The sequence below is a fragment of the Akanthomyces muscarius genome, chromosome 4 (genome assembly GCF_028009165.1).
Source record: "Akanthomyces muscarius strain Ve6 chromosome 4, whole genome shotgun sequence".
NCBI lineage: Eukaryota > Fungi > Ascomycota > Sordariomycetes > Hypocreales > Cordycipitaceae > Akanthomyces > Akanthomyces muscarius.
Window position 1 is genome coordinate 4,583,062 of NC_079244.1, and position 27,607 is coordinate 4,610,668.

General features: G+C 52.8%; 7 protein-coding genes across 8 annotated transcripts; 3 read left to right on the forward strand and 4 right to left on the reverse strand.

Annotated features, from left to right (window-relative positions):
* Positions 1 to 1,902: 1,902 nt before the first annotated feature.
* LMH87_012257 (uncharacterized protein) lies at positions 1,903 to 6,576 on the reverse strand (the record flags this gene model as incomplete). The annotated part of the gene is made up of 7 exons (XM_056201537.1): positions 1,903 to 2,491; positions 2,551 to 2,643; positions 2,707 to 4,852; positions 4,905 to 5,138; positions 5,195 to 5,474; positions 5,536 to 5,756; positions 5,841 to 6,576. The coding sequence occupies 7 exons, from the start codon at positions 6,574 to 6,576 to the stop codon at positions 1,903 to 1,905; spliced, it is 4,299 nt and encodes a 1,432-aa protein (XP_056053280.1).
* Positions 6,577 to 14,496: 7,920 nt separating this feature from the next.
* On the forward strand, positions 14,497 to 16,743 carry LMH87_012258 (uncharacterized protein; the record flags this gene model as incomplete). 2 transcript variants are annotated; one of them, XM_056201539.1, is made up of 1 exon in its annotated part: positions 14,497 to 16,743. In XM_056201539.1, one exon carries the CDS (start codon positions 14,497 to 14,499, stop codon positions 16,741 to 16,743), a length of 2,247 nt encoding a protein of 748 aa, XP_056053281.1. The 2 variants fall into 2 exon arrangements, with proteins under 2 accessions (XP_056053281.1, XP_056053282.1); XM_056201538.1 differs by having other exon boundaries at positions 15,949 to 16,743.
* Positions 16,744 to 18,707: 1,964 nt separating this feature from the next.
* LMH87_012259 (uncharacterized protein) lies at positions 18,708 to 19,184 on the forward strand (the record flags this gene model as incomplete). Its single annotated transcript, XM_056201541.1, has 1 exon — positions 18,708 to 19,184. One exon carries the CDS (start codon positions 18,708 to 18,710, stop codon positions 19,182 to 19,184), a length of 477 nt encoding a protein of 158 aa, XP_056053283.1.
* Positions 19,185 to 19,645: 461 nt separating this feature from the next.
* On the reverse strand, positions 19,646 to 21,880 carry LMH87_012260 (uncharacterized protein; the record flags this gene model as incomplete). The annotated part of the gene is made up of 4 exons (XM_056201542.1): positions 19,646 to 20,781; positions 20,834 to 21,450; positions 21,514 to 21,602; positions 21,674 to 21,880. 4 exons carry the CDS (start codon positions 21,878 to 21,880, stop codon positions 19,646 to 19,648), a joined length of 2,049 nt encoding a protein of 682 aa, XP_056053284.1.
* Positions 21,881 to 22,302: 422 nt separating this feature from the next.
* On the reverse strand, positions 22,303 to 23,173 carry LMH87_012261 (uncharacterized protein; the record flags this gene model as incomplete). Its single annotated transcript, XM_056201543.1, has 6 exons — positions 22,303 to 22,311; positions 22,370 to 22,423; positions 22,483 to 22,576; positions 22,811 to 22,864; positions 23,018 to 23,061; positions 23,162 to 23,173. 6 exons carry the CDS (start codon positions 23,171 to 23,173, stop codon positions 22,303 to 22,305), a joined length of 267 nt encoding a protein of 88 aa, XP_056053285.1.
* Positions 23,174 to 23,507: 334 nt separating this feature from the next.
* On the forward strand, positions 23,508 to 24,670 carry LMH87_012262 (uncharacterized protein; the record flags this gene model as incomplete). Its single annotated transcript, XM_056201544.1, has 2 exons — positions 23,508 to 23,655; positions 23,751 to 24,670. The coding sequence occupies 2 exons, from the start codon at positions 23,508 to 23,510 to the stop codon at positions 24,668 to 24,670; spliced, it is 1,068 nt and encodes a 355-aa protein (XP_056053286.1).
* A 268-nt stretch (positions 24,671 to 24,938) lies between these two features.
* Positions 24,939 to 26,927, reverse strand: LMH87_012263 (uncharacterized protein; the record flags this gene model as incomplete). The annotated part of the gene is made up of 2 exons (XM_056201545.1): positions 24,939 to 25,006; positions 25,070 to 26,927. The coding sequence occupies 2 exons, from the start codon at positions 26,925 to 26,927 to the stop codon at positions 24,939 to 24,941; spliced, it is 1,926 nt and encodes a 641-aa protein (XP_056053287.1).
* Between the last annotated feature and the right edge of the window lie 680 nt (positions 26,928 to 27,607).

Genomic DNA, 27,607 nt, shown 5'->3' on the forward strand with positions numbered 1-27,607 from the left:
CGGCCAGGGAACCTAGTTGCTTGCCTGTTGCCTGGGTTGCATCGAACTAACATTAGCGGCCACCGGCTTACCAGTAACACTCCAAAGATGGCTAGCTTCACGGGTCCCCCTGTGGGTTTAACAGCCTGAACAGTATGTCAAAGGCGATCGTCCAAATTGCCTGGCCATCGACTAAAGACGAAGCCGGATTGAGCCCGTCTTTCTTTAGTGAGACGATGCCAAATGCTAGGGTTGAAGCAAGGTGCGTGAGAGTGTCGACAGCTATCGCCGTGTCGACTTGCTGGAACATGATAGGAACTGATAAGTAGTACACATTTTCTGAGACTCAACGGGAGAGGGGCCTTGGTGGAGGTGGTGGAGGTAAGACGGCCTCCAGTTCTTACGGTTCCAGGCTGGCTATTACCTAGGCTCGCGGATCCATCCGCGAAGTCCGGGAACAAAATTACAGATCGTTCAATTCACTAATGAAACCGAGCATGCGAGGTTAACTTCGGGTGACACCCAGCTGGACATTGACTGCGCTACAGCCTAACGATGTAACTCGCGTACTTTGAGGTGGATGGAGAGTGTGTGTGTGTGTGTGTGCCCGCGGCCTTCAAAGACTTGTGGCACCACAAGCAGAAGTTTGCAGAGCGGCCTCCAGAAATGAGGGGGGGGGGGCAATGACGGACGCTGGTGTCTCATGGCAGCACGAACAGGCCATTCGCTTTTGTGGCGGCTTGGGTGACATAGCGGCGGATGGTATGCGCAGTTGACCGCTAAACGAGTCCCCGAGAAACGCCAGCCGGCGGACAGTCGACCCTCAGCTATTCGGGCCGACACAAGGACGATTGCTAGCATGGTGTGGCCTTCAAACAGCGAACTGCTTCGTCAAGTCCGTTGCTTGAGGTAGACGATTGCGTGGGCTTAAACTACGGCGGGTGATACCCGCTGGTGATCGCTAAACGAGTCTAGTATTAACGCTGATCAGTGGAAAGACAAGAACGGTTGGTGTTGCGCAAGTCGGTATTCATCGAACTGTATACGGCTGACATTGCAACTAAAGGTCTCCCTTTCGAAGAGGAAGAACGGCCAAGGCATTGTAAGCAAAAGAAAAGAAAAGAAAAAAAGCCGGATATGAAATTGCGCAGGAGTTTGCTCTTTGGAGGACTGCAGGGGTAGTGCGCCAGTAGCGGCGCTACCTACTCTCAGCGCGCAGAGCGCTGTCTCACGACTCTTGAGCAATCGCGGACTGTACCGAGCGTGATTAGCTCAAACCCAGCAAGCTATCTCAATCTCGGTACGCATAGCCAAGAAATCTGCTAGTGACATCTGGGCCTTGCACTAACCGTAGAGCCGGCAACGTGCCTTGTCGCACACTGCTTCCACGCGGCGTCGGGTCTTGACCAGCGTGATTTTGTTTTTGGAGCCTTGATTATATTGATATCTTCTCTAGGACACTGCGGGTGTACATGCCGCATCCTGCGCCATAGTTCTCCATGATGTACGGGCCAGCAGTACCTCCTGCCTTCTTTAACCGTCTGATCCAAGCATTTATCTCCTCCTTGTCGACCGATGTAGAAACAGACTTTCAGTTGCCTCATGAGCATTGGTGATCCCGCTGTTTGGGCAGGCAAACTGCCTGAAGCGCTCATGTGCATGCTCACACTAGCCGAGTGATCACTGTTGATGAAAAGCCGCATTACTTTATTATGACTATGCTTGCATAAATTGGCGCGCTCTGAAGGTGCGGCCAAATAAAAGCAAAGTAGAAGAATGTTTGAGGGAAAATATGCACCACGGTATAAACATATGTGACATAAATAAACAACGCTTTAAAGAATAAAAGAATTCGAAAAAGCGAAATGGCTCAACACGCCTCTTACTCGCTTCCATTTCCTCCATCTCCCCGTCTTCTCCATTCTAGAATTCTTGGACCTCCACCCATCCTCCAGTGCTACTTCGCCGGCGCATCATACTATAGAGTTGTCCAGACCGGAATTGTAGAACGAAGTCCGCTGTTAGAAATGACTCGCGGCGGTGGGACACAAGAAGAATGGTGCAGCCTGCAAAAGCTTGGTCAATGATTCTCTGCATGTTCCTTTCCATATCCAGCGTCAAGCTGCTTGTTACTTCATCGATCATTACAATCTTGGTGCCCGCTGTTGATTGGTGCAGTATTCCACGTGCAAGGAACATTAGCTGCTTCTGGGCCGTAGTAAATCGGATAGTAGAATACTGAGCATCCAGACCGCCATTGCGATTCGCGTGGTCCCAAAGCTCGACTCTTCGTAATGCATCGATTATTTCATCATCGCTTGGTCGAGAGCCCTCGAATGGATACATGTTGAATCGAAGTGTAGCTTTAATTCGCAAACCCTCTTGAGTTATGGTCGTGATGCGGGAACGAAGAAGTTCGCGCGGAACATCCCGTGTATTGCGCCCGTCAATGCTGATACTTCCTGCATACTCAACCATGCGGAGTATGGTAGCCAGAACTGTTGATTTGCCACTGTAATTGACAGTTAGTAGATTTAGGCAAACTGTATGCGAAAGATGACTATTACTGACCTTCCAGTCCGGCCCATTATCCCAATTTTCTGTCCTGCCGGGATAGTAACAGTGGCGTTGTTCAGTGCCTTGTGAGACACGCCATCAGTGGTCCTATTAGGTGGCAGTCAGTAGCTTTCCTGATAGACGATGCATGCTTTCGTAAATGTTACTTACTTGTACGTCGCAGAGACCGCATTGAAGTCAATCAGTCCATTAGTGGGCCAGTTCTCTGGCAGTGGAGGTCCGGAGAGCGTATCCTTTTCCTGGGGTGTGCCGAGCACAAATAGCTTAATGCGACGAATGGCCCCAAAGCTCGTTTCGAACGCCGTCCAGGTTTGAATATAGCCTGTAGCCGTGCTACTAAAGCCTATGAGACTGAGCATGGCAAGCCCCACTGCAGCATTTGACGTCGCATGAGGAAGCTTAAGCGATAGACTGACGAGGGCAAGGCAAGCGACAGTCGAGGTGAGATCCATTGTTAGCGTTAGCCATCTTTGGATACAGTATAGAAGGTAGGTTGGCTTTTGTGACCGATCCAGCTCAGCGTAAAGCTTACGGCGGAGGCTCTTTTGCCAACCAAAGCTGCGAATGTGATGAATACCTTCAGTTGTTTCTGTGAATCGGGTAAATAATGAAGAAGAGGCTTCCAGTTCCAGCTGGCGTAACTGTCTCGAGCTTCGAAGGTAAAATACTTGGATGATGGATAAAACCATCAAAATAAACAACATGACTGGTATCGCGTAGGGGGACCCGGCGGCAATCATCCCGATCTCCACAAGCGTTGTGAAACTCAAGAAGACAAACTGGTTCACAAGAATTGACAGTCTGTGTGTAACTAGAGATATATCTTGGCTGAATCTGTTGAGCAATGATCCAGAGTCTGTGTCGTTGATGAACTCGGGTGTGGCGCCGAGGACAGCTTTTAGAAGCCTTCGATGCATCTCCGTAGTAGTTTTTGGGAAGATGAATGTGAAATAAAATGCAGCACACAAGATGTTAAAGGCGACAGACCCAACTGCAAGAATGCCGTAACCAACAAATGACAACTCATTTTGAGGGTCTTTCACGAACCAGATTCGCAGAAAGATCACTGGCATCCATTCGCCAACGGCGGCAATCATAGCAAGGAACACCCAGATGAGGATTGCAAAGATACCAACGGATCCAAGGAAATATTTGTAGACAGACAAATCACCACCCGAACCTTCATCCTGAGGCTGAGGTACATTGTCGCCCTCTTTGGCTTGCACCGACGGCAGCTGTGCTTCTTCGCTGTCGCTGGCACCCACTCCGGCCTGCTGTTGATCACCGACTGCATCACCAGCTGCGGAATTTTCGTCACTGCTCTCACCAACAGCTGGAGACCCCTCCGACTCATTGTCATTTTGCTCTTGAACCCGACCGTTCTTGGAGAATTGGAAGATCTGATTTGCGAAATCTAGAAGTTCAAGCCGATTTGTTGTCATGATGACAGTGCAGTTCCAGCGGCGAACGATACCCTGAGGTCCAAACAGACGACTGAAGATAAGGCCTGCCGTTTCCGGATCCACGGAGCTGAACAAGTCGTCGAGAACCATTATGTCTTTCTGGGCGTAGGCAGAGCGCGCGAGGCCCAGGCGTTGACGTTGACCTCCGCTGAGGTTGCAGCCGCCACTTCCTGTTTGGGTTTGATCACCATTTGGCATTTGCTGGAAGTCTGCATCTAGAGCACACGCTCTCACAATCTCACTGTAAAGCGGCCGCATCAATCGGCGCGTTCCAGTGATGACTTTTTCGACAGTTGTGTTCTCAATCCAAGTTTCTTGACTGCAGTAAGCTATGTCTCTTGAGCCAGCAGATATGGTACCCCCATTCAGTTCTACTTCCCCCAAGAGAAGCTTGAGCAAGGTAGACTTGCCGCAGTTGATAGGGCCCCACATCATAGTATGTGATGCCCATGGAATTCTGAAAGTCACTTCACGAAGAACTGGGCCAGTTGTGGGGGATATGACCGAAACATCGGCGAGTTCAAAAGCAAACGGTTTTCTAGGCGCGGAGCGTGGCTCTTTCTCCCCATCAGCATCCACTTCGGCTGCCATGGGAACGTCGCGAGGGTCAACATAATCTTTTTCTAAGAGGAATCTTTGAATTCTTGCAATAGACGCAAAAGCCGCAGACCATTGCGTCACAGACCGGAATAAGTCAATGAGCGGGTTGGAAGAGATGGCCAATACAGCTAGGATAGCGAAGACTTCTGCGACAGACATGGGGTCGTCCGAGCGAGTCCAAAAGTACGCCCCAGCGAAAACGATTGCCGGGGTAACTGTGAAGTTAACCGCACCTATTCGTTCCAATTAGTGGCTGCTCGAAAGGTCGAGGTGTTGGCGGCCTACCAAAGGAGAAAACCCATAGAAGGGAGTAGCGTTCCCGTAGCGACCTAGCGATCTCGACTTCGCGTTTATGCTCAATTTGTTTCAGAAGAGAACCAGACAAGCCCATGGACTTGACACTCTTTAATTGAGCAAGCATGTTTGAGGTAGCGGCAACTCGGTTCTCTGTTTCTGCGTTCCAAGCCGCCCTGGCGCCAGAGATTTTCTTGCCCGTGAGAATAGACCCAAGAAATGTAGCTATAGCGGTAGGTCAATATCTCGGTTTATCTGGGGAACCAAGAGGGTGTCCTTACCTAGAGTAGGCAAAATGATGAGGAAACAGGCGGCTCCAATGAAAGTGTGAAGAATCCAAATGCCAAAGGCGACTTGAATAATACACGACCACGACTCATACGCAAGGGAAATAATGTCCTCAGTTCCCTCGACGTCTGTACTCATCAATGTGACAGCATTTCCAGCGTCTAGTGCTTCAGCACTAAGACGCTGCGTTTTATCATATACGGCCACAACAAGTATGCCCCGAATTGATGTGACAACGCGGAAGCCCCAGTGCTCAAAAATGGTTCTCGTTACCTGAAAGTGTAAGCATGCGCAACAAAAGGTGAGATGGACCACGAGTTGGAGTGAAACATACGGCGAGTCCGAAGTAAATAATCCCACAAGCACCAATAAGACCACTAGTAGAGGCACGGCTAGTGTGCTCCTGGCCGACTGCCTCCACTGTCCGTAAAACAAGAAAGGGTTGCGCGATGACGAAGCCAATGTACAAGAGGCGAGGAAGGAGGACTTGTGCAAATTGCCATTTCAAGGTGCGCAACAAAGCCAAGAGTAGAGCTAGTCGAGAAGATTTATTGGCTAAGTGAAGTCAGCAAAAGACAGCACAAGTTATAGTGAGCGGGCAGTCCTGCCAAGTAGGACAACCAAAATATTGGATTGTACCTTTGACCCAATGATGCGAGAATCGATCGAAGAGCCGCTCAGACTCGAATTCCTCGCCAATACTAGGCAACTTATCAATCGTGAATTGATTACGCCATCCGAAAACAAGCAAGGGATTCAACCAGACGAAAAGTGACCTATTCCAAAAGCCAGAGGCGGTCTCAGCAGAGACTGTAGATCGTAGTTCCTGAGACAGGTAGAGGCCACGCTTCGAAACTTCCTCAAGGATAACCAGGAAAAACTTAAGAACGACAATACAAACTTGTAGGGCTGCAATAGCGCTTAAAGTGTTCCGAAGAAAATATGATCGAGCCATAGTAATGTCGAAGATCATAGTAAGGGAAAAAAGGAGGCTTAGGAAAGAAGAAGGCTGTAAGTAATAAATATGCGTAACTACAATAATAGCCATCGTGCAAATAGAAGCGAGTAATGACATAATCGAGGTAGCAACAGTAACACGCGACTGGAAGTAGTCAGTCTTATGCCAGAGCATAATGTTGGCGGCTTGTATGGCGACGAGCGCCACGCCGCATGCCAGTTTGCTCCATAAAAGGTAGCCAGGTCGGACCTGACGCTGGGTATGCAGGAGAACCTTGAGGTAAAGGGGCGTGACAGAGACGACAAGGGCGGTTGGAATCAGCCCGAGCATAGCATGTTCGAAGAGGACGGTAAAGTCGAAGTGGCCAGGTAGCTGGGGCCCAAAAAGGGAGTCATTCGACTGAGCCAGCGACGACATTGCGAATGTGTCTGCCCTTGGGCCGTGGGTGAATGGGGTAAAGCAATGGGGGACGCAAAGATGGTGCCGAAAGTGAAACCGGGAATGGCAAGTGCGAAGTCGAGATATCTGGGAAATCCTGGGGGCGAAGCGGGAGCAACAGAGGCTTTTAATCGCCAGGGCGTAATAAGCATTCGTCCCGGCGGTCCAATGCGCCTGGATCTGGCTGTTAGTTAGGAGTAACGAAGCGCTGCAATTGGCCGCGGGGACGGCTGGACGTGGCCTTTTTTTCAGTGCGTTGGCCAGAATGCATGCTGCACATTGGGATATGGAGCAGATAACCCAAGACATGTCCAGAGTATCCGTACAGCAGCGAGAAATGTCTTCAGGTGCGCGTGCAGGCTACCTGGCGTTGGTGTGATTGACCGGGACCTTTGTTGAACGGATGCGCCCCTACGCAGTAACTAGACTAATAACAGCAACAGGTAGGACTGCAGACAAGTGGGCGCCTCTCATCCTTCGCCGGGATACTTGCGTGACAAAGAGTGGAATCAATCTAGCTCCTCGCTTTCCATTGTCCATTCTGCCACGAAAGAGTGTGAAACCTGGCGCGACCGAAGAGCGAGTAAAACAGTACCAGAGGGAAACAAAACACTCTTGCTCGTCGAATGAACGGCATCTTCTCATCACTTTTACCGCCTGTTTCATATTTTGGCATCTGAGTCGCTTGCACCGAAAGGCCTCGGTGTGGACAAGCGTAGCAGGATTTTCTCTCGTCTGGGTGCCGATAGTCGAACCTGGAAAGCTGGGAGGTAAAGGCAAGAAGCAAATGGCCAGCATCATCAATATAACCATAAGCTTGGCTTACGAGACGCATACTCATATCTTAACAAGACGTTGTGCTGAGTAGTGAGCTGTGGAAGGCCGGGGCCATCCTGATCCCGTCCCACTCGGATCAGGCTGCCGCGACCTGATTGCGCTGGCTGGACGCTGACACACGAGTTCCGTGCATGTGTGTAATGGCGTTGTCCAGTGGGCAATGGTCAGCCCCCACGACGGGGAAATCTGTGGCGTTGCCTAAGTTTGGCAAAAGTTCCTCTCTGCCCACACTCGACAATCCTCAGTTTATATCGCGACTAGCCAGCTGACCAGTTGCGCAAAGTTTTGCTCACAAGCACTTAGTTAACGTCGGGCACCCACTTGACACCACACCCACCTGGGACCAGCCTTTTGACACTAAGAAAGGGCTTTTTATAAGGATAAGGATCATAAATTAATAACGAAAATAATTATAAGATTATAGAAAATATAATTAAATACTTAACAAGATTTTTAGTGTACTTTGTAGTTTTCTTCTTAATTATTAACTTCTCTATATTCTAATAATTAGTTAAAAAAAGAGAGAAAAGGTTACTAGTAAATACTAGTAAATACTTGTAAGCTAAGAATAATTTCATTCAAATATAATAAAAAAGCTATACTTCTTAGGGGGGGTTGCTACCTACGGCAAGCTCGGTGCTGCTGCCTACCAGCCAGAGCTTTCGTCAGCTGACCGAGATCCCATTCCAGGCAGTACGTGAAAGTCACCCTGCTTTGGAGCATGGAACAGCGAAGGGCTCCGAAAGAATGGCGCTTTGTTAGAGTAGACCAATGCCGACCCGGCCTCACAGCAAGTAACGAAGCGAAAATCCGCTTCTGTCGAGCCCTAGCTGGAGTTAGGTGCTGACCAGCCACACGTAGTAGCATAGCCATGAGAACTACTGATAGAGGGGAGATTGTCTGAATGCATGGAGTAATTCAAAGCCGTTCACCACTCAAGAAGAAGCCAGAGACTATGAGAAATTAAACAGCCAACAGTCTAGAGTTAAGCGGTCCTTGCTTGCCGCGACACCTGGCTTTCTCATCCGTGCAGATTAAATTGCCACAGTATTCCAGCGTCGACTCCAAACTCTTAGCGAAGGCCATGGTTACTGCCACTTCAGCTGTCCAACAACGGCGAAACCCCCTTGTCAGGGCGTGCCGTGCCTCAATCTTGCATGATTGGTCTCACCACAGCTAGTCGGGCCGATGCAAGGACGGTTACTACCAAAGTGGTGGTCAAAAAGCGGCCGCCACGTCAAGCCCGTCGCTTCGGGCAGTGACTTGCGTGTCTAAACCTACGGCCGCGGCGAACGCTACGCGCTGTGAGCGCCAATAAACGAGGCCTGGGTAATGCTGGCTAGCGAAAGAGGCAAACGCCGCTAAAGACCTGCTGCGCCTAATACATACCCATCTGCCAGCCAGCTGATGCAATTGTGCCCAGAACGGGGGGGGGGGGCGTTAAAGAGGAAGACGAACTAGAGAAGGGACGACGACAAAGGAGTGCGCAAAAAGAGAAAGACAGAAAAAAATATCGAAAGAGCAGAAGAAAGTTTGCGCATTTAACTACTGTAGATACAGCGCTGCTCAGCAAACGGTGCTATCGCGCAAACGTCGAAGAAAATTCACAAACTAGAATAAGCACGATCGCTTGCCCAGCGAAAATCCTACATTCTCAGCATGGAGGATGACGAAGGCTGCCAGTGGTATTTTAAGCCATACACCAGAGTATCTGAAGCCTTTGTAACACGTCTAGTTCCGACAATGGTAGTAACGGAACTGCTCGAAGACTGAAAATGTGAAGACAAAGCCAAGAACATAAACAATGGTAGATGTAAGAGTCATGGTCCAGGGGGTATACGGCACCTTTGTATCCAACGCAGGCGGCCATTAAATTCAAGCAAAGTTGTACGTTTCCACGCTCAACCGGTTTCATTTCTATACAACGGGCAGGCAAATCACAAGCGAGGACGTGTAGCCGCTGTAAGCGGTCAGCCTCCCCGAGTGGCCAGCGAAGGGGGGGTTCGAAGTGCAACTATTGCGCGTTCCTATCATCAAACCCGAACAATTTGGCAACCTGGACAGATTTTCTTCTTGTCAGAAAAAACAATTGTTTTGAGGTCACCAATCAAACGTTGTGTTCTGCTCACCCACGACACTGTGAACGTGTCACGCCGAAGCTGCACCACAAGACAGAGTGGCAGAAGATTTGCACAACAATTGCAAAATGTACTTGAGAGATTTTACGAGAGATTTTACGGCAACGGCGGCATCCGATACTCGCTGATTCTTTCCTCTCGATGGTTCGCGGTGCTACTTCGTGGTTTCCCTGTCACCCTTTCTATCGCACTACCCTACAGATCGCAACTTGTTCGCATGAACAGAGCAAGTACTGCCATTATGACGAAGAAAGATCAGCTTTCAGGGCTAGATGAGCATCCCTTACTACTATTAAATCACAGTAGCGAGATTATGGATATAGCTTACACATCGTGTCGCAAGATTCGGGCAACAGCGATTTTCACATCGCGCTGCAGAGTGCTCGGAAGACCCAGTTCCATCCCGGTCATCAGAAAAAACAATTTACCGAGAACAAATCGACCTCTCGACCAGATGGACTCTCGTTATTAGTGCGAACCAGTCATGGAAGCTTTAGTGAGGTTTTTGTTGGCGCCTGCACAGTTGCTTTTTCGCGAGGAGACGAATCGCACACCGCGATTATTCGTACACCCACAGCAGCACGAACCTCCTGTTACTTACTGATTTGCTGCAGTATAGCCTTCCTCACTCATAATATCCGACTAAATCGTAAGAATAGAAGGGAGGTAACGACATATGCCTTTTTTTTATTAATCGAAGAAGGCGCATAGCGCAACCGTGATAGAAACTACTCTTTTTTCGAGCCTCCTCGTCACCACTCTTTCCGAGCGAGCGCCAATGGAACAGCAAATGCAACATTTTCCAATGATGACCTTAACGTCCTGCTGTAAGAAGTCACTAATGAAGTTTGGAATTCAGTTCATAGACCTGAATGTTTATCAGGCCGCTTTCCGATATCAACTGCCTTCACAATGAGGTTATGGCGTGAAGGCATGCCGACGAAGATTTACCGAAGACGGCTGGAAGCGGGATGCCGTTGGTGAATATATTCTGCAATGAGACATAGTTCGGAAATAGCAGCATATTTAAAGATAAGGAATGGCATAATTCAATCTGTGTTTAGCGACCTGCCTCGTTCGGTTTTGGCCGATGAGCTGCTTCCTGCTACGGCAAGTAAGTGGCAAAGCAACAAGACCAGCGAGGCCACTTTTGCAAAAGTGCAATTTGTCAGAGACCCTGTCTGCGTGGCTATCGTATCCCGCACGATCCGTCGACATGGGTCTTGGCCGGCGTGATCGGCTTCTTTGAGAGCAACCTGATTCGTTCTGGAACCCCGGGGGCTTGCACCAGAGACAGAGATGATGAGCGCCAGCTCATAGGGCAGACCGCGGGGTCGACAACGGTCCAAAAAGGCCCCTAAACTTCGGTATACCATTTTGGATTCCTCAGAGGAGAGGAACTGACTTTCCCTCTTATTTTAGCGGCAAAGGCCACAAACTACAGGGCCCTATAGAACTGAGTTTGGCCAGATTCTGGTGAATGTGGAGGGATACGAGGGCCAATGTGGGTCTTAGACAATGCACTGCTTGGTTGGTTATATGGGACAGTCGAGACCGCAGCTCAAGGAGGAAACGAGGCGGCGCCATGGCTCGACGTGGACGAGCTGCTTTCCTATATCGAGATTGGCCTGGTGAGGGCTGAGAGCTGGTAGTCTTTTATGCCCACCAACGTTAGCACCGGCGCGAGTATGAGGCGTGACGGTTCACAGCATCCCACGGCGAGCACTCTTATGCAGCTTGTAAGGAGAGACAGCTGGCGTGAGAACAATGGGCAAGACCTAAACTAGCGGAAGCAACGGAGCTTAAAAAAAGAAGAAGTGTAGGGCCAAAGAAGCAATGCGAGCCTGCCAACTGCTAAAGTGTTTCAAACTTGGCAGCCTGTGGGGAGGCGATGACGGCAGTCTTGGAGGCTACACGGTGCATGACCAGTGAGCGGCGTGGCTTGCAGAGGCGTCGAGTCAATCAACGACTGAAGAGGCAAAATCGCTTGCTTTGGCTCGGCAGCTCTGGGTGGTCTGTGGCGAGGTCAACGTCGCTACTTACGCACAATGACTGGCACACTGGCCACGCGGTCGGCCGGTGGGCAAGGTTTAGAGGTGCAGACGTCGACGCTTGCTCGAGGCAGTAGCAGCGAGGCTGAAGCTAAATTCAATCTTGTTTGGCTTTCCCCAGACGCAGCAGCGGCATAAGGGGAGCGCCGCATTCGGAGTATTGCCATTGTAACAACGCCAAGACGGCAGAGCTGTAAAGAGTTTACTTGTGAGTAGGTACGGCGTATCGAGAGTTGCCATCTTTGAGAAGCTGCATTATATCCAATATTTGGCTGGAATTTGGCGGCGACTACCACAAAGTGGTGCAACGCTGAGACGGAGGAGGATGGTGTTTGGCGCTATATCATTAGTTAGTTAGAGGGCAGCCAGTGGATGGTGGGGACGGCCGATGATGGCGAGGAAAGTAGGTAAGTTGGCCTTATGATTGTGATTAGACGTGTATTCCAGCAAGAGCATAGAGAACAGGTGAATGGTTCGCGGAAAACCCTGGCGAGGCCTGCTGTTCGATCTCTTGTGGTCATTCGCTGAGACTTTTGGTCTCCGTTGTCCAAGTCGCGTTCTGCTTGGACAACTCTGAGCGGCCCATTGCAACACACGCTGGTTAGGTGTGTGCTCGGCACGGTCATTGCCGCAGAGAGCTACCAAGCAGCATGATGGTATGGTTGAGGTCTCAAACAGGGCACAGTGGTCCAGCTGGCGGGTGGCGGCCCTGCAAGTATGGGGCAGTGCTTTTGGAGGAGGCTGACAACTAGGACAGGATTTGGCATGATGCATCATGACGTGAATCCTATGCTTGCTGGAAGATGCCCCGCGGTTTAGCTTGATTGCATGGAGGGATTTGGCTGGCAAATTGGATGGCGCAATGGATGAGTTTGACTGGAGGCAGAGGTATCATTGGAGCGTGGAAAAATGAGGTATTGCAGCCATTGAAAGGGACAAGATGCTTGTAGGGCCACCAGCCACGGAGAACTGGCGGACGGCTGTTGAGTTTCTGTGCTTGAGCCACCTTCACCAGCCACTGGCTATTGGCCATGAACGATGAAATGAGCACTGGCGTACTGAAGCAACAACCGATATTTCTGCTCTGATTGCTGGCCGTCCTGCCATCCTCTATTCTTGCTGCGGGTGGGTATCGTCACGCTGCGATTGGTGCCGGTAATTACTTTCTCTGCCTTGCTTGTTCGAAAGCTTCCTTGCAAGCCTCGTCCCACCGTGTCCGTGGGCCGTGGACTGGGGACTGTCGAGTTTTAGTCGGCTCTTACACTTCACTGGTGCTGCCCTGGTGTTGCCCTGGCACTTGTACGAAGGGGCGTCTCCTCCGCGCGCCCGTATGTATGCCGCCTCTTTATCTGTCCCATGCCGAGGGAGATGCTCCAGGGAAGACGCAGGAGGCGTCGCAGCGTGCCAGTCGCACAGCTGTGACCTTGTTGACGTCTACTAGGTGGACTTGTAGATTGTCTGCTCTGGTACCTGACGGGCGATCCTCTGCTTGTCCGCCTTCTGCTCTGCTGCTGGGTTTTGCTTGCTCCCAGTCGCCCTTGCCCTGCCCTGTTCTCCAGCGCATCGTGTTGCACGAGTTCCACACAGGCTGTCGGCCCGCCAAGCCACAACGCACTGTCACGCCACGAAAAAGCGCTGTAGACTGGAGCATCCTCAGGGAGCGGCTTCGGGGCTGCTATTTAATCTAGTGCATTTGTTAGTGCGTTTATTAGTGCTTCCTTCAGCGCGCATGACATCTTGTCAGTGGGCTGGAGCAAGTCAACAAGTGCCAGTCCTACCTACCTACTGGTAAGAAGGGGGTCTTGGCCAGCCAAGGCCGGCCAGGCGGTGCCTCTGTTTCCCCTGCACCCCCGTACCTACCTAAACTCTACCGGTAGGTACTGTACCTCTCTGGCCTGACTGGCCTGGAACTTGTCCCTCCCCCTAGGTAATTTAGCACACGCCCGGCAAACACGCCCCCAAAGGACCACCTACCTATCTTTGGCACACCCCTCTCGCCGAAGCCACACCCAACCCCTCTCCTCCATTATTAGGTGCTTCTTGGGTGCCTTCCCTGCTTTGCTGCGCTGCAGAATGGCCGCCATTTTTAATCGCGTTGGATCCCGCGCTGCTTGGCCGCCCTTTTTCAGGCTTGCCCTGTCGTCCCGCCGCAGCTCTTCCCTCTTTCAGCACCTCTGCCTTCTAACCTTGGTAGCACCACCACCCAGGGCCCCATTTCGCTGCCTCACCTAGCCCATCCTGTCCCCTCGCAGCAAACACCCAGCGATCATCTTCCTCATCCAATTACCCATTCGCGGCTGCGTCCTGTCTTACCAATTTTTATCTTTTCTTTTTCTATCTTATTGTCTCCGGCATAGCGTTATCCGCTCTACTCTCTATCCCTACCCCGGCCTCAGATCCATCGACGCCCATTCCGTTTCAGCTGACGATCTAGCGGCTTGCCACCACATCTAGTCGGTAGAAGCCGATTCTGAGACTCGCATTCAACGTTTCTTTCATACCAGCACGCCGCGCCGTCAACCGCTCTCGCAGACTTTCAACGCTCTGTCCATTCACGATCTCTACAGCCATTGTCACCCGGTACTCTGCTCAGGGCATTCTATCTCCAGCGCCTCAATCTCGACTCCGCCCCCCGACTCGCGACCGCCCATCTCGTCCACGTCATCAAGATTGTTCTGCTTGTCGCCAGTTCAGCAGTCTTTCTATCGAAGTCGACTCGAGAGCGAATGATTACTTGGCCGCCGCCCCTTTAATACCATCCTCCGACAATGCCGCAACGAGCTACTGCTACCCTAGCCACATTTACCTACGATACCTCCGTCACCCCACCGGGGCATTAGCATCCCTCTCCGAATACAGCACACTGCGTCGCAATGGCCCTTTGGCCATTTCGCAGGAAGACGGTGCGCTCGCCGTCGCGCCCCTCCCCCGTCGATGACCGCGGAACTTCTCCAACGCGTAACCAGATGGAATCGATTCGCCACACTGCAAGCCGTAACGGCCACGCCGGCACTCCCGCTCCCAGAGCCAGCGTTCGGAAGAAGCAGCGCCCCGAGCCCAACAAGCTCCAGAGACGCGCCAGAACCTATAGCTTCTCACCCAACCGGCACGAAACGATTCGAGTCGGTAGCAGAGGCAGACCGCAGCAGTCACAACATTTCGACAGTGATTCTGCCTGGACCCGCGCTCCAACTCTATATCTGAAGCGCGACCCCAACCACCCCCCCATTGCTAGGCGTAAAAGTAGCAAGCGACGCCATGAAGACCACGAGCGAGAGGCAGAAATCAAGGCCATGAGTCACCACATGCCCAAAGTGCCCACCGACCGCCTACAACACGGTAGTAGCAAGCACAGCATCAAGAGGAGCAAAACGAGTCAGCATTCTGACCAGATAAGCAAGAGAACTTCAGAGCTCTCGCTGCCTCTACCAGACTCTATGCAATCCAGCTTGTCTGGAGATTCTGATATGACCTCATACAAGGTGTCAATTTTCGACTCTCTCGCTCCCCGACCAACTCTTCGCTATGGCACTGGTGTCAAACGCACACCCTCGCGCGCCTCCGCCTCCGCGCACCCTGCCTCGCCCAAGGGGCTACTCTCGGAAGATAATACCATCTCGGAGGAGATGATGCAGCCGCGCAAGCGTATCGATGACTTGGCTGATGATTTGGATGCCAAGGCGCTCCGTGAGCTGATGGATAGAGATGCCAAGAGACGCCAGCGCGAACGTACCCGAGAGCAAGCCAAGACAAAGAAGAAGATTGCCGACGCAACCGAGCGCCACAAGCAAGAAGCAGAGGCGGCAAGAAAATCCGGATCGCCTTCTCCCTCCAACATGGAGCGTGGGGTCATGGGTCGCGAGCTTGTAGGCTTGGGCCTAGATCCTGCCTCCACGGTTGTCACGTCTTCGCGCCAGCGGGCCTCTCAATCACCCGAGCTAGCTGTGGCTAGCGAGTCGCAGCCTCCCCTTCAGGTATTCCATCGAACCGATACTCTACCGAGCGAGGACGCCGGTCAGGACACAGAAGCGTCATCTGGCCGTCCCGTGGCCCAATCAGTTGACCAAGAGGACTCTGCCCTGATAGCGCCACCAGCTTCTCGCTTGTCCAGCCTATTGAAATCTAAAAAGTCTCGCTCTAAATCCACGCTCGGGTCGGAAAAGGACAAGTTGGCTGTTCCTAATGACGAGGATCAAGCGCGAAAAGGTTCCGAGGCGAGCACAGGCAAACCTACTCGTCTGTCCATTTCTTCCCTACTGAAATGGAACAGCAGGAACAAGCGTAGCTCTGGTCCCTCTTCATTCTCCAATACATCGAGAGAGGAGATGCAGGCAGTAGCTTCAGCCCAAGCCCAAGCCGAAGCCCTTGCCAGACTCCAGGGAGACGATGTTCGTAGTGGCTCTGCCGACAATCCACGCATCGGCAGCTCCCTATCCGGCAACTACGTTGCCGGTAAAGTTGGTAACGCGCCAAAGCGCACTCGCTCACGATTCCGCGAGGATCTCGACGACTTTCCAACTCCGCCCGACTCTCGCGTGCAGTCACCGGAGGCCGAGCCCCCAGTGCCCAGCATTGCCGATAGTAAGCATGACCACGCTACGCAACCTATTCCCATCCCGGGCCGCGGAACACCATACGCATTTGGACAGCGTTCTGTCGAGAAGTTGCGCGAACGTGCACTGACTGAAGGCTCGGGAAGCTACACCGCGCCTTCACCAGACCAGCATTTGTCCATGTCTCTTGCGTCAATTGATTCCGAAGGCTCCTGGCTTTCAGGCAACCGACGCTCTGGCACCCTGAGAGATAGCCTTCTGCGAGCCAATCGCCAAGCTCAGCGCAGTAGCTCTCCCGCCCAGAGCTTGGACGAGGAGCTGGGCATCACCGAAGACGAGTACATGACGCGCCTCACTCCCAACTACCACTCTCAAGGTGCGCATGTCAGGCGATCGGAAGAGGGACGCCCCAGCAGTGACGAGGACGAGAGTGACTTGAAATGGGGTGCGGTCGGTGCCAGGCCGCACTTTGTCCACCGGGTCAACCGTGGGACGGTGCACAGCCAGCAAGCCCTGGTCAACATTGATTCTGCAGACGAGGAGAGCATCATTGAGGCTTCCACGTAGTCGCATGATCTGCTGAGGCTGAGACTAATTTTTACAGGCGCCTGCCACCACGCCTGACATTGCCTGAGAGAGATAGGATACCTTTCTGGACATATATTATTTCTTTTGTCTACCACAAACCACGTCTTGGAAACCAAAAAAAATACCGAAATCGGCAATCAACAGACAAAGACGAAAAAAAAATTTGAAAAAGAGAGAAAATGAAATAAGAAAGAAAAACAATTCACAAACCAGTACAAGGCAAGAAAAGAAAAGAAAAAAATGAGAAAAAAGGGCACAAAAACCCTAAAAAAAACCCCAGAAAACCACAAAAAAAAGCCGGAATCGCCATCTCTCCTTCTCTCTCGGTATGTCGACGTGCGCAACTTTGCCGGCAAAACCACACTCGATCGAGGCAGATCTCCTACTAGGACCGACACCTCTACGCAGACTGATTTCACGCCTCGGTGCCGTTGCTCCTCTGTATCCATGATACCCATTACCTCACAGAGGCGCAACGGGCTGCGACTGCTTTGTGTTTAATAACTGTTTGTATTACGCGCTTCGGACACGAGCTATTTGGCCCCCTCCCTTTTTTGCTTTCTCTGGAGTTGACTACATGGCATAGCCTAGCTATTTATTTTTGGACAGTCCTTTTTGTTGGTGGTTCATTCTTTGGATTTATGGCTACTCGAAAGGGCTTGGGATGAATATACAAGGAATGGGATCATTGCACATTTTGTTTTGCTTCTTGGTCTTCAGGGATTCTTCTGCTATATAGCCTACATAGTTGGCCGTTCTTGGACTGTGTGTTTTTCCTTGCTTGAGGCGTTTGATTATCTACCTTTCTTGGTCTTCTTTTGGCATAGAGAGAGCAAGCAGAAGCTTTTTGTTTATAAATTGGGGGTTTTTTACTGCAACTTTTGCGCCATCTTCCAGGCTTACAGAAATGATTTGGCGCGCATTTTACAGAGGAATAAAACGAATTATTATAGTTTTCTTTCACTGGGCGTGTTGGAATATGTGCCAGCGAGAAGAGATATAGAGAGAGGAGGGTGGCTTGGCTGATGTCATGGAGGGTGCGGCCAGTGGTGTGAGCTGATGCGGGGTTACAACAGCGATCCGCACAGCGAGCAGCTGCGTGCGCACGGCAGCCAAATATTGGGTTAGGTATCAAAAGCCATGTTTCTCACCAAGATAGGAAGCATGGACCGTTGCTGGATTACCGAACTATGCATGCTGTTATACCCCCCTCCATTCAGCCGTCTCTTGGAAAAGGTCGGGTTCTCTAGGTGGTGGCATGTACCCAACGTCATGGGAGAACGGTGGAAGCGGGCGGTTTGGGTCGGCTCCTGTTTTTTTTTTCATGGGCACCTGAGCCCTCCAGTTGCTGGTGGGTAGCTGGCGCTGGAGAAATGGCTTGGGCCTATGGCAGCCCCGCCATTAGCATTCATGACCAGTCAAGAAAGAATACGGTGCAGAAAGAAGCCGCCGCCCACATGCGCATCGTCTGGCCCGCCCCCGGCTTTTACCGACTAAATCAACCCGGATGGATGAGCGGGCGGCAGCACCACCACTACAGACTTCTGCATCCTTCACCAACGCGACGACGACATTAAAAAACGAGCGGCACACGGCATCATCGCTGGCTGGCCATTTGAAACAATAGCGACAAATATAAAGAAAAAGGGAACACGCGCGACCCCGGCAACTTTGAATCCCACGCGACACTTGGAGGTGGAAACAGCTTCGCAGAAGATAGCAACGAGCACACGACAAGCACCCACACAGTCCTCATTTTCCACCCGATCACGACGAAGGTGGTAACACCTCGGCTTCTTTCTTTGCCTTCTATCTTGCTCTCTATATCCGCTAGAGGCAAGGTGCCGCGGTCTCTTGAGCGTGCCCTGTGACGCGCCCGACGACGACGACATCATCACCACCCCCGACCCCGCCAATAGACACACACATACACATCGCCGACGATGCCTTCGCAACGCCCGTATTTCCTCTCCTCCTTCATCGCCGCCTTTCGCCAGCAAGCCCCTCCCACAAACCCGAACCAAAGCGGCAAGCAGCACAATGCCAGCAGCACATCCTCGCAGGCGCAGCAGCAGCAAGCGCCTCAACAAACGGCGTCGCCATCTACATCACCACCCGGCCCGACGGCGAGCGCCATCGCCGCCGCCGCAAGTCAGCACCACCACCACCGCCATGGCGTGACGCTGCACTCGCCGCCCAACAGCACCAGCAGCGGCGCCGTCGGCATCCCCATCCCTAGCGGAGGCGGGCGCCGCCGCGGGAGCGACTCGAGCAGCGAGGGCTTCCGGGACGCCATCGGCGCGGACAAGTGGTATATCGGTGGCCGTACGGCGACGGGCGAGGAAAAGTTCTTCAAGCTCGGCGTGGTGAGAAGGGTGCGCAGCAACGACGGGATGAGCCTGGATCGGCTGAGTCTATAAGAAAAATAACAACAGCGACTGTTGCGTGCAGGGACATGTGAAAATGAAACTTGATGAATAACGAGAGAGAAAAGGGAAAAAAAAAAGAAACAAATGGATCTTGATGACGAGGTTTACTCAGGCAGGCAAAGGGTAGGATTTTTGAGCAAGACAAATGGCCGGCCACTCCAGAACTATTTGGTGAATTCTGGCACGTATGCACTTTTTGACTTTTCTCTTTTTTTACTGGCGTTTATGGCATGGCGTTTTTCCCGAATCTAATCTTTTCGGCAACTTTTTATTGAATTATATATATACAGATGAGGCGACGCATAGTCATTCACGGTCTCACAAGCTCTGATAGCTTCACACGCACAACACACACAAACAAATTTCACACCAAATCTCACACGACTCATTTCTCTACAGACATACCCGTAGAAAGAGTCTAATAGTATTACACATTAAAGCTATAACTGCACCTACCACATGAACCGCTGCAGTCTCCCTCCCTCTAGCACCGTCCCGTCCTCGGCCATCCACACGTACGGTTTGTATAGAAAGATATACCCCGTAACGAGGTTGATGACCATGTGCCAGGCGCCCTCTACCCACAGCCGCATGTCGTAGCTGCTGCTCCAGCGCGCCACCGCCTCCACCGCGGCGCTGCCCTCCAGGAACCCACCGCGCAGGTGGTCCTGCAGCCGCCACGCCGGTACCATGAGCCGCCACACGATCCACGGGATGATAAAGTAGCGCGGCTCGACGAGTGGCGCTGTGATGAGCGACAGCACAGTTGCGAGCAGCCAGACAAGGCCTGTTGAGGTAGACACGGATCGTGTAGAGAGGTACAGACTGTCCTGTTCGAGATGCGCCTTGAGCGCGGCCTCGCTTGCCTGCCGTGTCTCCACCGTGGAGGCTGCTTCAGGGGACCGTGGGTAGAACGTGATGGTCTGCCGTTTGACTTTAGCTGAGGGCGTCCAGAAGGGGTAGCTAACAAAGGGTTTAGGCTGATCATCGAGTCCCGACCAACTATTGTGCCCACCAAGCGCGTCCCAGACCATCCATCGGCAGAGCGTATACGGCAGCACGAGGACGCTGCGGAGGAGGCTCCCGCGACGAATGGTGTACCGGAACACGTAAAACATGTAGTGGCGGTTGTCAGCAAGCGTGAATGGGTGCACGACGGTGTTGAAGCGGACCACGGCGACGGAGAGCACGCCGGTGGCGGCGAGGTATACCGGCCAGAGGATCTTGGAGTGGAAGATGTGGATCGTCGCGCCGAGGAGGAGGCTATCGTTGTTGCCCTTTTCTGGTTGTGTCGAAGCGCTGCGAGAGGAGGGGCGGAAGTAGGGAACGACCATGTTGAGAAAGGATAGGCCAGAGGGGAGGAGGAGAGGGAGCGAGAAGAAGGCAAAAAAGGGCCAGATGTAGAGCATCTGCGCGAGATGGATCGTGGCAACGTGGTTGGACTTGTCCCCGAGTACGACGCTGCCGTTCCACTGCACAAAGACGGCAAAGGACGCGAGGATGGCGAGGTACGGCCAAATCTGCCGAATCACTCGCAGAGGGTTGCAGATAGCTGCGATGCCGATGCTCAAGGCAGTAAAGATCATATCTATACATGTCAGTGCTTGCTATTTGGTCGGTATAGTAAAACGTTGACTCACCATCGGGATATGCCTTGTGGATAGGCAAGTCGTGAATGTCGCCTACCGAGTATCTCCAGGCAAAATACCGACCCTGCTCCCACAGCGTCTTCATCGCTGGCTGGTCGACCCGCTCTGGCCGCAGCGTCTTGACCGCGTGTACCGCCTCCAGGCCGCCCATGAAGACGACAACCCAAAACACATTCGTTTGGCGCATGCCCAACGCCGCCACGCCCAGCAGCACCATGCCGACGTCGCTCAGCACCGAGCTGCGATCCGCGCCAACGCGCGACAAGTGGTTTGCGAAGGCCGCGAGCACCACGCCTGTCGACAGCACGTCCGTGTAGTACAACCCGCCAAAGAAGAATATCAGGGGAAAGAGGCCAATGTTAATGGCCGTGTGTACGGCATACTGCGAAAAGGCGCGCACGCGCGCCGGCGACGAGAGGAGGCTGCTACTGCTGCTAATGGCCTCCTGCTGCCGCGCCTCGATGGCCTGCCGGCACCACAGCGCCAGGTAGCTGACGCCTAGGACGCCGATGAAGTTGACGCCGCGGAGGCTGAAGGCATCACAGACGTTGAGCTGCGGAATGTGCAGCGCCGTGGCGATTCTGTGAACAGCGACTGAGAAGAAGTATCTGGACGACAAGGTTAACATCAACGGCTTCAGAAGCAAAGGCACAGTTAACGGAGAGCCGTACAGTCCAGGAGGTGTCGTAATTTTGTCATCCCAATCGAAGAATCTGCCCTCACAATACTTTTGCGCCTGCGGAATGTGAAAGATTTCGTCCTTGGAGCGCTAGGTTAGCTAGGTACATCTTCAAACAGGGGTAAGTATGATTTCCTCTGTAAAGTACATACAAGATAGGGCTCCGGCACCACCCTCGATACCAGTGTGAACCAAAGCCGCACCGCGCAGGTTAGAAGAATCGGCAGCCGGACGCCCCAGCGCGGCAGGTTGCTGCCGCCGATGGCGCCGGGAATGCCATTGAAGAAGACGGTAGTTAGGGCGGGCAGCAGGGCGCCGACCACGAGGGCGACGGTGCTGCGAGCTTCCTCCTCTGCCATGATAGGACCATAGATGAATTCTGACCAAAACAGGAAATGTAAGAAATTAGTAAAGAATGGAATACTTTTGAAATATGAAGAAAGGGTATATAGATGGTCCGAGGGCAGCTTGGCGAGGCGAGCTGTGAAGCTCGGCAGCTAGCTATCCACTGCGCCTGGCTGAGAAATGACAGTGCCGTGGGAGATCCACACTGTACGCGATCTTCCAAGATCCATGTTGACGACAAACTTTACGAATACTTGCACTACTGCTTCTTCACAGACATGATCAAAATATGAAAAGAATGCAGTTTTACAACTAGGGACTTTTTTTTAGTTTTTCATCGTAAGTGTCTATTTTGGATGATGTCTATACAAAGGGAACTAGCTCCATGCGTTGCATAGACGTTGATACAGGTCCATCTGGATGTGCGATCTTGCGCTTAGAAAGGCTACATACGGTGTTAGTATTGAGAGACTCCGCAAATACATTGTAGGGTGTAGACTGACGTTATCCTGGGGGTGGACCTCCTTCTCGTAGAACTTGGCCATGCCGGGAATCTTCTGCATCCGTTGTTAGCTCGCCGTAGGCGTTGACTGGTCAACATGTCGAGATTTCTTACGTCGAGGATATCACGCTGAATGCGGGGAATGCCAGAAGTGAAGAGAAGAGCAGCGACACCAGCGGCGCCGCCGAACAGGGCCAAGCGGAAAGAGCTGAGCCATAGTTAGCCACCAAGTCCTCTAGCAACGGCGTCTTGTGACGCCTGTGTTTTCGGCCATTGCTGTCGAGGGAAAGTAGGCCTCCAACATCGAATGCCATCTTCTTGGCGTTGTGCGTCGCAATCCCGGCTATTGCCGTCTTCATGTCGCCGTGCAGGAACTAGTCGTTTGTTGAATTCGCGCCTTGTGCCATTGTCTTCCTCCTCGAGAACAAAAACTTATACTTACGTGCGAAACAGAGTCTGACCGGACCAGCCGCGGAAGTTGGGCTGGAACTGGTAACTAAAAGTGAAGCGTCAGCATATCCATCTCGTCGCATGCTCCTTCGGGAAGTTGCTGGCAGAATTGCCGTTGGGTTCGGACCGCTTTGGCGCTGGCGGCTCGCAATAAAGGTTCGCCTCCATCGGAAGACTGTAGATGCGGTAGGAAACGTACTTGGGGCCGTAGGCGCTCTTGAACTCGGCGCGGCGGAAAGGAGTCTGCCAGACAAAATGTTAGCCAGCCGGTCGGAAAGGGATTGCCGGCAGCGCCCTGGCCTGGAGCGACAAATTGCAAGCGGCGGGGGACTAATGCACATACAGCGGAGACCATGATGACTGAATTTGGGGGCTTGAGCCGCGAGTTCTGCTTCAATTGCCAATTGTCGAGGAAAACTGTCGAACTGGACTGGGCTGCGTGAGTTTGCTGCCGGGAAAGGCCGAGTGGTAGTGGCCTCAGGTTCTTACTGGTCGAGAGTGGTCCGCCAACCACGCACCACAATGGTGACCCACTCAAGCTTGCAACTAGCCTCACTCTCAATGAAGTACAAGCTGCGACGCAAACTATTTCTCATTCGCAACCAGACGCCATTTTTAAACACCGGCAGGAGCCTGCAGCACGAAGATAGCCTTCATATATTCCTGGCATTACTTCTGTGGATCCCGCGATGGACAGCATTATCGATGGGCGCTTTGAGCGCCTGGAGAAGGCCCTCGCGGGCCTCATCGACTCCGTCACAAAGTACCATCCGTCGACGAGTCTGGCCGAGGAACTTATGGCTGCGGATGCGGAGCTCTCAAAGGGACTTGAGCAAGGTAAAGCTAATCCAGAACCATGGCGCAGAAACCCCCTGTTCTTAGATCCTCTGTGCCTGGATTTGGAGCACTATTGCTGACGGTTGGTACTATAGTACAAGCCCATCAAAATAATCATCTCCGAATACTCGAGCTACGGCAAGCATCCGCCAGCCTCGACACTCAAATACGCGAAACCCTCACAAGTCTCGCCAATACTCGTCGAGATATTGTCAACACACATACCACGAAATTCCCATCTAGCCCCAATTACCCCATCGCCTACAAAGAGCTGCTCAGCTATGCGCGGCGCATAAGCAAGACGACGATGCCGCCTGCGGCCACGATAAACGCATATGTTCCTCCTTCCGGCACGCAGAGCCCCATTGTCGGTGAATCACAATCGCAAGCCGTGACGCCGGGGGCTACCACCCCTGCGGCCGGCGCAGCGCCAGCCGCTGCCGCGACGCCAGCGAACGGCACCCCTCTACCGACGCAAAGCCCGGCTGCCATGAACGGCGTCGGCATACACGGCCAATCCACACAGCAATCATCCCAGCAGCAAGGCAGATCGTCGTCTGGGCCCTCGCTGCTTACAAGCCTGCCGGAGCACATGGCGCAGTACCTGAACCCGCTCTCGGGCCAGGTCTTCTTCCCATGGCCGCAGGAGGACAAGATCCGGTCCGGGTCGCTGGCATCCAACCAGATCCTTGTCGAACAGGGCATCGATCCGCGGGGCTTCGATCCTGTCGCGGAGGAGGAGCGCAAGAAGAAGGAGGAGGCAGAACGCAGGGAGCGCGAGGAGCGTGAGGCGCGCGAGCAGGAAGAGCGCGACAGAATTCTGCGCGAGGAGAGGGAAAGAGTACGACAAGAGCGCGAGCGTCAGCGAGAAAAGGAGCAAGAGGAATGGCGCAGAGCGAGCGTCGCCGCGGGCACGACAGAGGCACCGGGGACCGCAGCGCCAAAAGGCCCTGAGAAGAAGCAGTTCCAGTTCACTAACCTGGACGATCTGGATGATGATGATGACGACGACTAGAAAGGACTTTTTTTTCCCCTTTCCATTTTCTTATGATTTCACAAGCGAGCGATCATGGCCATGGGTGCTAACAAGACAGGCAACGGAAAATGGCTTTTTTATTTTACAAACTGAATGATAGATAAAGAAACAAATTATTGTAACAATAGTCAATGCCGCTCTGGCCTTCATCATGACTTGTTACCAAAGTGGTGCCCGGCTGCGTCTATACTTTACTCCACCTTTTCGCACTCAATGGAGCCCATCGCATTCGCTACGCGGGAGGTTCTTAATCAATCTTGATGGACTTGTAGATTCTCATGACAAACCACCAGCTGGCAAAGTATCCGATGGAACCTGCGACATGTCAATGACATTTTTTTATTTAAATGTGGGGGCGGGGGTGAATAATCGACTTACCAGCCAGAATGAAGAAGAGGAACGATATAAGCGCGCTGTAGCCGACATACAAGACAGTGCCGGCGAACCCGCCGAGCTTGACCTTGGTGACGAGGTAGAGCAGGCAGTTGAGGAAGATGTAGCCACCGCTCATGCCGGCTGCAAGGAAGGACCGCCATTGCCAGTGGTAGTTTTCAGAGCAGAGCAGGAAGTAGGTCAGGAGGATCGTCACCGTGGCGCAGACCACCACCATGAGAGAGTAGCAGAGGAACAGGAAGCCAAACATGTAGTAGACGCGGCTGAACCAGATTGAGTTCATGATAAAGTATAGCTCGACAAAGATGGCACCAAACGGCAGCAGGCCAACAATGAGCATGCTGGGGATGGGCTTGAGGTACGTCGTCGTCGGGGGGATCTGGCGCGGGATCTGGTTGGTGCGGACGGGTGCCTCAATCTTGGCGCTGCGGAAGCCGAGCCAGGAGCCGGCGACAGAGAGGGGAATAGAGATGATGAACCAGATGGCCAGGAGCACCAGCATTGTCGTAAAGGGCACGGCACCGGACGACTGCTTAGCCCACAGGAACAGGTCCAGGAGGAAAAACGTGCCAAAGACAATGGTAGGGACGAGAAGAGGCGTCAGGCCAATGTTCAGCTTCCACTGCTCGCCGCCCATGGCCTTGTACACGCGCGCAGACACATAGCCACCAACAGAGCCGAGAATGGTGTACAGCAGAATCATGATGGTGCCGAGCGAGCCTCGGTTGGAGGGCGACAGGAAGCCGAGTAGTGCAAACACAATGGTGCTGGCGGTCATGACAAAGATCTGGACGCCGTTTCCGAGCAGGACCGAGAGCAGGAGAGGATGCGACGGGTTGCGGAAGACGTCGCCATGCACGAGCTTCCAGCCAGAGTCCTCCTGCACACCGTCCTCCAGCACAGAGGTGCCGCTCAGATCGTCCAGGTTGATCTGGTCCAGACGGTTGTAGCGCGCAATGTCCTTCTTGAGCGTGCGCATGAGGATGGACATGACTGTCATGACGAGGATGACGACAATGATGGCCGTGTCAATGAGCCAGAACCAGTGGATCTTGGGGTCAAAGACGTGCAGGTATTTGTCCCACCGCGTGGCCCAGGCCGTCGGCGACTTTTCCCAAAAGACGCTGTAGCTGTACTTGACCTTTTGCGTGCCCGATTCGGGCAGGATCAGATAGGGGTGTCCGGTCTTGCAGTCGGCCTCGCCAGTGTACTTTTTCGAGCTGGGCTCCACGCGCACGCCAACCACGCGGAGCTGGTTCGCGTTGCCGCCGACCTCGTGGTACTCGACAAAGATGTCGTAGTGGTTATTCAATACAACATTGCCCGCTTCGTCAAAGCCTCCCATGAAGAAGCCCGGGCTGTAAAAGGAGGTCCCCGTGAGGCGGTCCTCAATCTCCTGGCCGGCGGGCAGGCCATCGACGAGCCAATTGAGGCTGTAGCCTTCATCGATGCGCTCGCTGAGAAACTCGATCGAGTTTTCGGTGTACTCAACTTCGCACAGCGCCTTGCACGTCTCCTCCTTCTTCATTGACAGCTGAAAGGGGGACGTCATTATCCTGTCGCCAAAGAGGATGCTGCCCAAGCTCTCCGACACGTACTCGGGCCCGCCCTCTGGCTGGCAGAAGCCGAAGCCAGGGTGGTAGTACTCAAAGGAGACGACAGAGTGCAGGCGCGCATCTTGAGGGCCGGCAATCGGCTTGATGTTGTTGACGTGTAGGGGCACAGCATCGCCAACATTGTATGAAGTCGGAGCGACACCTGGCAGGTAAAATGCGGAAGCGAGCTGCGGCGCGGCAAGCAAAGTCGCTAGCAGCGCCGAGGGCGCAGCTGCTGTGAAGTGCATTGTCGCAATTTATTTTCTTCGTCGTCCGGTCGGGCTATATCATGCCAAGGCGTGTATTTGGGAGATGTGCAATGCGCCGCGCGGCGGACACTTCGGTAGAGACGAGGCTATCCAGGGGTGAAACGTATCCAGGAAAGCTGTCCGAGGGACTGTCGGCTGCGGTCGCAATGTGGAAAAGACGTCGTCGGGGGGAAAAGACTAGCTTCTCGTGGAAACTACTGCTTGGTAGTCGGTTAGCGGCGCGAGACGTTGAGGATACCAGGGGAGCTTGCTGGACTAAAAGTTGCCAAGTGGTTTTTATGCGGCGACGTAGCAACGAGCCGGTGCTGTCCAAAGACAGCTGGGCAGTGCGGCGGCGACGTGACGGCCCAGTCCACTGGCTGGTAACGTCGCTGCCGCCCAGCCTGGTATAGCTTGCACGCTTACATAAGTTTCCAGGTCCAGCCTTACAGAGAGTTTATGACCGCAAATTTGGAAATAAAATATACGTAATCTGCCACTGAGTTGTTTTCAAATGGAGAATTTGCACTACATATATCATCTGGTAACTAGACTATATTTCCCTCGGTCTAAAGAATTGAGGTGGCGGACTACGTGCCCTCGACCCTGGGCCTATGCAGCCAGCCGTCTGCACATTCCTGTGATGTCCGTTTCCAGAATACAGATGCTCTGAGATCTCT